This window comes from Peromyscus eremicus, chromosome 8a, assembly GCF_949786415.1.
Source record: "Peromyscus eremicus chromosome 8a, PerEre_H2_v1, whole genome shotgun sequence".
In the NCBI taxonomy this organism is placed as follows: domain Eukaryota; kingdom Metazoa; phylum Chordata; class Mammalia; order Rodentia; family Cricetidae; genus Peromyscus; species Peromyscus eremicus.
Genome location: NC_081423.1, coordinates 61,912,490 through 61,921,476, shown reverse-complemented (window position 1 = coordinate 61,921,476; position 8,987 = coordinate 61,912,490). Strand labels below are relative to the sequence as shown.

General features: G+C 45.3%; 1 protein-coding gene and 1 pseudogene across 1 annotated transcript; both read left to right on the top strand.

The window, feature by feature from the left end:
• The first annotated feature begins 759 nt into the window (after positions 1-759).
• Positions 760-1,935, top strand: LOC131916253 (cyclin-Q). Its single transcript, XM_059269562.1, has one exon. The coding sequence runs from the start codon at positions 806-808 to the stop codon at positions 1,556-1,558; it is 753 nt and encodes a 250-aa protein (XP_059125545.1). The 5' UTR covers positions 760-805; the 3' UTR covers positions 1,559-1,935.
• A 5,878-nt stretch (positions 1,936-7,813) lies between these two features.
• LOC131916252 (large ribosomal subunit protein eL31-like) lies at positions 7,814-8,152 on the top strand (annotated as a pseudogene).
• Positions 8,153-8,987: the final 835 nt, after the last annotated feature.

Sequence of the window (8,987 nt, the reverse complement as noted above, 5' to 3'; positions counted from 1 at the left end):
GAGGCAGACAGAGCAACACTGTCTCTAATTTAAGAAAAAGTCGGCAGTGGAGCCGACTTAGTCCAGTGGCGGTGGCGCACGCCTTTAATCCCAGCACTTGGGAGGCAGAGGCAGGCGGATCTCTGTGAATTTGAAGCCAGCCTGGGCTACAGAGTGAGTTCCAGGAAAGGCGCAAAGCTACATAGAGAAACCCTGTCTTGAAAAACCAAAAAAAAAAAAAGAAAGAAAGAAAGAAAAAGTCTATGAGTGTGGTAGTGTACACCTGAAATCCAGCACCCAGGAGGCTAGGAGAGGATCGAAAGTACAAGGCCAGCCTGGACTAAGTGTAGAAATCTTGCCTCAAAAACAAATCAAAGCCAAACTTAGGGAGCACACTGGATTTGTTCATTTTTTTTCACAAGCACTCCATGAGGAGGGGACAGCCAACCATCCCAACTTGCACCTAAGGAACTCAGACCTAGAGGGTCAACCAAGATCCCCAAGGTCACACAGGCCAATGCTAGGGCAAGGGTCGGTTCTCATCCTATCCAGATCCTGGATTCTCAAGAACAGTGAGGAAAAGTCCCTAAATTAGAAATTTTATCTTCTCAAACGTCTTAAAAAAATAGCACTCCCTCGGCTCCAGCAAGCTTCTCCTGAGATCGCATCTTGAATCGAGGGGAAAGCCGGGCAGGGTGGGTGTGGCGGCGGGGCGGGGCGGGGCGGGGGCGTGCCGTCAAACGACCACGCCCCCTCCGCGAGGACCCCCGGAGCCGGCCTCAGCGCGCCGGAGCGCTTCTCCTTCCGGGGCGGCCTGCTGGGCCTCATGGAGGCTGCTCGTCCAGACAGCGGCGAAAGAGGGGCGGCGGCGGCGCGAGCTGAGGAGAGGCCGGCGCCCGAGGCGAGGGTGCACTTCCGAGTAACCCGGTTTATCATGGAGGCAGGCGTCAAGCTAGGCATGCAGTCCATCCCCATCGCCACCGCGTGCACCATTTACCATAAGTTCTTCTGCGAGATCAACCTGGACGCTTATGACCTCTACCTGGTCGCCATGTCTTCCATTTACTTGGCCGGCAAAGTGGAGGAGCAACACTTGCGTACACGTGACATCATCAACGTGTCACACAGGTACTTTAACCCGGGCAGCGAGCCGTTGGAGCTGGATTCCCGTTTCTGGGAGCTGCGGGACAGCATTGTGCAATGTGAGCTGCTTATGCTACGAGTTTTGCGCTTCCAGGTCTCTTTCCAGCACCCACACAAGTACCTGCTGCACTACTTGATTTCCCTCAAGAACTGGCTGAATCGTTACAGCTGGCAGCGAACCCCCATCTCTGTTACAGCCTGGGCCCTGCTACGAGATAGCTACCATGGGGGCCTGTGCCTCCGCTTCCAGGCTCAGCACCTCGCCGTGGCAGTGCTCTACCTGGCCCTGCAGGTCTATGGAGTCGAGGTGCCTGCAGAGGGTGAGGCTGAGAAGCCTTGGTGGCAAGTGTTTAGTGACGACCTTACCAAGCCAATCATTGACAATATTGTGTCTGATCTCATTCAGATTTATACTATGGATACAGAGATCCCTTAAGGCCCTAGCCGAGGCCTGACCGAAGACCAGGATTATTGGCAGCCTGGGTATGGTGCCAAGTTGCTGTGATGGCAGGTCCCAGCTGTCATTTTGTTCCCAGCAGCCCTTGTCCAAATAATGCCAAGAGCCTTCATGTGGGCAGGACACATTGAGCTTCCTAGAAGTGGCAGTGTTATCAGCCTTTGCCCTTTGAGAAGATGCTGCGTTTGAGGCATGGACCATTACAATTGAGGTGTGAGGTCACCAACTGGAAAGTTAAAGAATAGATAGGACTGCACCCTTAGGAGTCTTTAAAAACCGGATTTGGAGAAGTATGAATGTATAATATGGAATCTTATTTTGTTTAATAAAAATTATGCAAATAAAATATGGGAAAAGTTTAATGCACAAAAGTCTGCCTTGTGGTATTACTTAGTTACAATAGGGGAGATATTGGAAACTAAATATTATTGGGGAAATGGTTGATGAAGTGTGGCATAGCCATAAAATGGAGTATTATTCAACCACTAAAACTTATAAGGGTTTATGACAGTGTGTGTAAAGGTTCATATTAGGCAGCATAAAAGATAGCAGAATTGAAAAACATGGATGCACTATAATATCTACAAAAAAGAAATACACAAAGACAGGCAAACAAAGTATTAGTTGGGAGAGTTTTAAATGCATAGTGATGACTAAGAATTTCTGTCTTTTGTTACATCTCTTCATTGTTTGCCTTCTCAACAGTTTTCCCTGGGCCCTGCCCATGATTATGGACCTTTATGGTGAGGCCTTGCTTATCTTTCTTCACAGATGCCTGTTTAAAAGAACCGCCATCATAATTTATTATCCCCATAAGTTTCCACACAATGGACATCCCTGAAGCATAAGACAATTGTGTTAGAGCCGCCTCTTTGTCCTGGCTGATGGCTTCAGGAACAGAGTAATTGACTTCTTGAAGACCAAGGGGGAAAAGCTGAGCATGGCAAAGGCAGGAGGATCTTGAGTTCCAGGACAACCTAAGTTGCAGAGTGACACCTTATCAAAAAACTTAACAAACAGGCCGGGTGGTGGTGCACACGTTTAATTACAGCACTCGGGAGGCAGAGGCAGGCCGATCTCTCTGAGTTCGAGGCCAGCCTGGTTTACAGAGTGAGTTTCAGGACAGCCAGGGCTACATAGAAACTCTGTCTTAAAATAACTAAAAACAAAACAAACAAACAAAAAACTTAATAAAAGCAAGGAAAGGAGGTATTGGGAGCAGGAGCGGGGACCCATGAGTCTCTGGAATAGCTATTCACTTACCCCTTCATGCTCACAACAAACTTTTCTCCACATCCTTACCATGTGTCAGGCCCAACTCTGGCCTCCAGAACTATATGAATACAACCCCAGCAAAAGCTTAGTCACTCTGGATTAAAAAAATAGGAGGTTAGGGATGTAGCTCAATTAGTAGAAGGCTTGCCGAGCACGTACAAGATCCCGGGTTTGATTCCTAACACTGCTTGTGTTCTTGGCATCAGTTCCAGGGACCCTATCCAGCCCTGAAAGCATCTGAGGGAAATTTTGGGGTGCCCCTTTGGAGATGCTTGGTGACCTGCCAAACCCTGGCTTCCAGGACTCTGAATCTCTCTACCACCCAGAGCCTAGGACACAAACTCTGTGTCCCTTTTTTGTCTCCCGGGGCCCACAGAAGCATTGCTCAAACCCAGAGACCCTAGAGTCATTGAAGTGATCTTCAGGCTTCAGGCTTCCTCTTCCTGGCTCACCTCCCAGTCAACCTCTCATCCAGTGTGAAGGTGGCCATTGTGCCATGAAGAGCTCACCTCCAACTGTGACACCCCTGACACCCTCGATTCGGTATAGTGATTGTGCACCTCACTCGGGACAGGCAGCTCTGGCTAGTGCCAGCTACTTCCCTGTTTGCCAACTGGTTTCCTCACCTGGAAAATACAAGAGATAATGGCTCCTGCTTTAGGAGATCTTCTTTTCTTTCTTATTTTATTTTAATGCATTTGCTTATTTGTGTGTGTGTGTGTGTGTGTATGTGTGTATATGCACACACACACACACACACACACACACACACACACACACACACACACACACACACAGAGGCCAACTTGCAGAAGTCCATTCTCTCCTTCCACCAGGTAGGGGATCAAACTCAGGTCTTTAGGCTTGGTACCACCCCCCTGGTCCCTTTGGAGGGTCATTGTAAAGGTTACTTCACATAAACCACATATAAAGCACCGTTTCACAGAACTGTTCTGCCAAAGAAACCAGTGATGGTAAGGGGGCGGGGAGGCTGTTACATCTATGGATTCCAGGGCTCTGTCCCAGGCCCATTGAAAACAATTCCCAGAAACTATATTGTTTGTTTATTGATTTGTTTTGTTAATTTTTTGAAAGAATTCCACTATACAGAGCTCATTAACCTGGAACTCACTGTGTAACCTAGGCTGTCCTCAAATTTTTGACCATCTTCCTGCCCCTGCTTCCCAAATACTAGGACTACAGGCATGTGCCACTGTGCCAAGATAGAATCTGTGTTTAATGAACATCTCAAGTAGGTTTTGTTTGTTTGTTTGTTTTTCAAGACAGGATTTCTCTGTGAAACAGTCCTGGCTGTCCTGGAACTCACTCTGTAGACCAGGCTGGCCTTGAACTCACAGAGATCTACCTTCCTCTGCCTCTCAAGTGCTAGGATTAAAGGCATGTGCCACAGCTGCCCAGCTCCAAGTAGTTTTTATCAGTAAATGGCACTTTGCAGAGTCATAATTTACAGTATCAAAATCTGTATTTAGTTTAACAAAGATGTCACCATTTCTTCTAAGGACAATAAATAAGTACAATGTTTTACATCTGGATAATTAAAAGGACATTTTGAAATTTTGAAAACTTTTAAAGATACTTTTTTTACTTTATGTGTATGTGTGTTTTGCCCACATGTAAATTAGTGCACCACATTTGTGCCTGGTGCCCATAGAGGTCAGAAGAGGGTATAGAACCCCTGGAACTGGAGTTTGTGAATCACCATATAGGACCCTGGGTCCTCTGCAAGAGCAAGAAGTGTTCTTAACCATGGGGCTGACTCTCCAGACCTGAGATTTCTCTTAAAGCGGCACTTATCCACAAATGTGAATTAAGATTCTAAGTCTAGATGTGGTAAATGAGGTCTATGCTTTAACTGAATACTTTCCTGGGGGCTGGGGCTGTTGTTCAGTTGGTAGAGTGCTTGCCTAACACTCACAAAGCCCTGGGTTCAGTTGCCAGCACTGTATAAACAGGTGTGATGGCACACACCTGTAATTCCAGCCCCTAAGTGGTAGAAACAGGAGGATCAGAAGTTCACGGTAATCTTTGATTGCAAAATGAGTTGAACTAGCCTGGGCTAATGATACATTGTCACAAAAATAAACAGACAGACAAATAAGTACTTTTCCTTTTACTTACTGCTATTTTAAAAACTTTAGGGACTGATCATATACTAATGCCTCCATCACGAGGGTAACCATGTCTCTGAAAGGGACTTCTGTAAGGACTTGTGTACTTTATTTCATCTTTAAAAATTATGTTACAATTAATGCCGGGCGGTGGTGGCGCACGCCTTTAATCCCAGCACTCGGGAGGCAGAGCCAGGTGGATCTCTGTGAGTTCGAGGCCAGCCTGGGCTACCAAGTGAGTTCCAGGAAAGGCGCAAAGCTACACAGAGAAACCCTGTCTCGAAAAACCAAAAAAAAAAAAAAAAAAAAAAAAAATTATGTTACAATTAAAATTGAAAAGTGTGCATACTTTAAAAACATGGCAGACTCAGGTGCATAACCCTTGAAAACCTTGGAAGTAGTCATTCAAGTTCTTTTTTTGTGTGTGTAGGGGGGGTTGTTGTTGTTTGTTGTTGTTTTTTTTCAAGACAGGGTCTCTCTGTGTAGTTTTGGTGCCTGTCTTGGATCTTGCCTTGTAGACCAGGCTGGCCTCGAACTCACAGAGATCTGCCTGGCTCTGCCTCCTGAGTGCTGGGATTAAAGGTGTGTGCCACCACCGCTAGGCTCATTCAAGTTCTTATCAGTAATCTTATTCACCTTTTAAAAAATTTTTCCTTTTTGAGACAAAGTCTCTCTACAGCTCTGGCTGTCCTGGAACTCACTCTGCAGACCAGTCTAGCCTCAGACTCAGAGATCTGCCTGCCTCTGCCTCCTGAGTGATATACACCACCACACCCAGCTTTTAAAATCTTTCTACTTACCTGTGACCAATTATGCCTATCCTATATGATCATGGATTTTCTAGGATTTCTACAAAACTTCCATATCATTTCTGAAGTGTCACTTTTCATCTGATATCATTTGATTTTCCAACTCATTAGACTGATAGATTCTCCTCAGTGTGAAATTGCTGACATCGATGAGGTGTGAATCCACCCTCCTGAGTTTTGCTCCTGTGCAAATGCTCTGGAGAACCATGAGTCATGACTTCTAGATGAGAACGCTGGTCTATTTTCGTTCACTGACTTCTTGGAATAAGCCGTCTGTAAGAATGTCTTTGTGTCAAACGAGGCTTGAGCTGTACAGTCTGACCTTAGCAGCTCATATATCAAAATGGAATGAGCCATCTCTGAAGGCTTACTTCATGTCCAAGAGGCAATGGGGCTTTTGCCGACAAATTCTCTGTGCTTCCAATTCCATTTGGAGGTGGCCTTTGGAACACTCATTGGTCTTTTACTTTGAAGAGAGGCCCACCACATTGGTCCACAGCCCTGTTTTGGAGGACCTTGCTGGCCTCTTCCACTCACCCAGATCTCAGCACAAACGTCTAGGCAGACTCTCAACTTGGCCCTCTTCCAGGAATAATGACAAAAATCAATCTTCCATGTGCATTCCATAAAAAGCGTCACCTACATTATCGCACGCATCTTCAAAATAACCCTGTCGAAGGAGCTATGCCTTCAAAGTGGATATTATCCAGAAAGTCAAACAAGTTGTTCAAGATCACAGGTCCCTGGATTCTAAGAGCAGCCTCCTGTCTTAGGGCAGCTGCCCTGATTCCATCTGGATTTTCACCCTGTCCCTTGTAACCTGCTGGGAGCTCCAGTCTCTGCAAAGGGAGGTCCACAATCTTTAACGCTTTCAGCCCAGGCATGTCACTGAGAATTTGCTCAGGCCAGCTGGCCTTGTGTGACAGAGAGGCTTTATTGTCCAGCCCTGTGTTCCTCCATTGTCGTTCTCTGAGCAATGAGGTCATCACAGAGGTACTTCCTGCTACTCCAGGCATCCTCCTCCAACTCCATATAGCCTCCATGGCCCCACCCTTGATGGCCCCCAGCTTCCCAGTTCTCACCATCACCGGGCTGACTAGGTCCTTGGAGTGGGCCAAAGGAAGCGAAGGGTGCTAAAAATCCACACAACAAAGACACTGTACTAGCTATTTCTGTATCAGAAATTATCCTGAAGTTTAGCTGTTTAAAACAGAAAAGGGGGCCGGATGAGATGGCTCATTTGGAGAAGGAGTTTGCTATGCTTGATCCTTGATACTCAGATAAAGGTGGAAGGAGAGAACTGACTTCAGAAAGTCGTCCTCTGATTGCTACACATGAGCTTGTGGCATGTACACATATGTACACATATGCGTGCACTAACAGAATTAATAATACAAATAATAATACTAAATAAATATCTTCATCAATGAACTTGAGGGTATCAGATTTCCTCTTGTGTGGCCTCTGGGCGTCACAAGGACAATATCTTTCATTAATCTCTGAAAACTATATTTATCTTCTGCGTGACCTTAAGGGCCAGGACAAAAGAAGAAAGTGCCCTTGAAGAAGGGATGGAAATTCCAAAGGAACATTTGCAGACCCAGTGAAATGAAGTGTCTGCAGCACGACTGGTAGATCATGGCCTAAGACCAGGGCTTCTTAAACTTTTCCACTCAGGGTCTTTTTTCCCCCCCTAGGAAAACATCACCCCAGGTATACAGGTATATAAGTAGGGAAACTGTTCTACTGGCAAAGTGCTCACTATTCAAGCATAAGGTCCTGAGTTCTAGTCCCAGCATTGACATAAAAGCCAGGCATGACCGTGGTCCCTGTGATCTCAGCACTGGGGAAGGGGAAGTTGGAGGATCCCTGGAGCTTACTGGCCAGCCAGTCTAGATGAATCAGTAAGCTCCACTTCAGGGACAGATTCTGTCTCAAAAAATAAGGCAGATAATACTTGTGACACAGCTTTCCTTTCCACAATCCCTCGTACCTGTCCTTTCCAACTTGGGCCTGGCAGAATGGCTCCCACAAAGAAGGGTGGCGAGAAGAAAAAGCTGCCATCAACAAGCTGGTGACCCGAGAATACACCATCAGCATTCACAAGCCGTCCATGGAGTGGGCTTCAAGAAGTGTGTTCCTTGGGAGTTAAAAGAAATCCGGAAGTTTACCAGGAAGGAGATGGGGATTCCAGTTGTGCGCATTGATACCAGGCTCAATAAAGCCACGTGGGACAAATGAATAATGTTCCATATTGTATCCATGTACATGTATGTTTGTCTAGAAAATGTAATGAGGACGAGGACTCACCTAACAAGCTCTACACATTGGTGACATTCATGCCTGTTACCACATTCTAAAATCTACAGTCAATGTGGAGGAGAACTAACCCGCTGAGTGTCAAATAAAGTTGGAGAACTGCCTCCCAAATAAATAGATGGCTAGATAACGAGATAGATAGATAGATAAATAGACAGACAAACAGACAGAAGTTGGGTAGATAGACAGACAGACAGATAAGGCAGGGAGTGACTGAAAAAGATACCTGACATTGACTTTTGACCTTCCCTTCCTCATATGAGCACATACACACACACACATATCAATGACATGTACACAAAACATTTGCTGAAATTAATCATAAAGAAATATATTTTAAAACAATTCTTTGCCGGGCGTTGGTGGCTCACGCCTTTGATCCCAGCACTCGGGAGGCAGAGGCAGGCAGATCTCTGTGAGTTCGAGGCCAGCCTGGACTACAGAGTGAGTTCCAGGAAAGGTGCAAAACTACACAGAGAAACCCTGTCTCGAAAAACCAAAAAAACAAAAAAAACAAAAAAACCAATTCTTTGCTATTCACATAATTTAAGCACTTATTAAAGATGAACACATACTAATGAGATGAATGTGCTCGTTTATTTTTACATGAGAATTACATCTTGGCTGAGTACTTGATGCTGCACGACACAGAGCATCTTCTACACATTTCAGAGTTGACTGATACTTTGATTTTATCATTGTCAATGCTGAGAACACTACTCTGCAAAAACACATGGCACAAAATGGCAAAAATATTGCTTAGGGCCATTTCAGAAATTGTTGAGAATTCTTTTCTTAATTGCAATTCCAAACCCATTTAACAATTTTTTAAATAAAACTCAAGTCAGCAATTCAAGTAGCAATCTAAAAGGTTCT

Excerpts from the sequence above, each read along its gene's own strand:
- LOC131916253 (XM_059269562.1), top strand. The coding sequence starts at position 806 with ATGGAGGCTGCTCGTCCAGACAGCGGCGAAAGAGGGGCGGCGGCGGCG.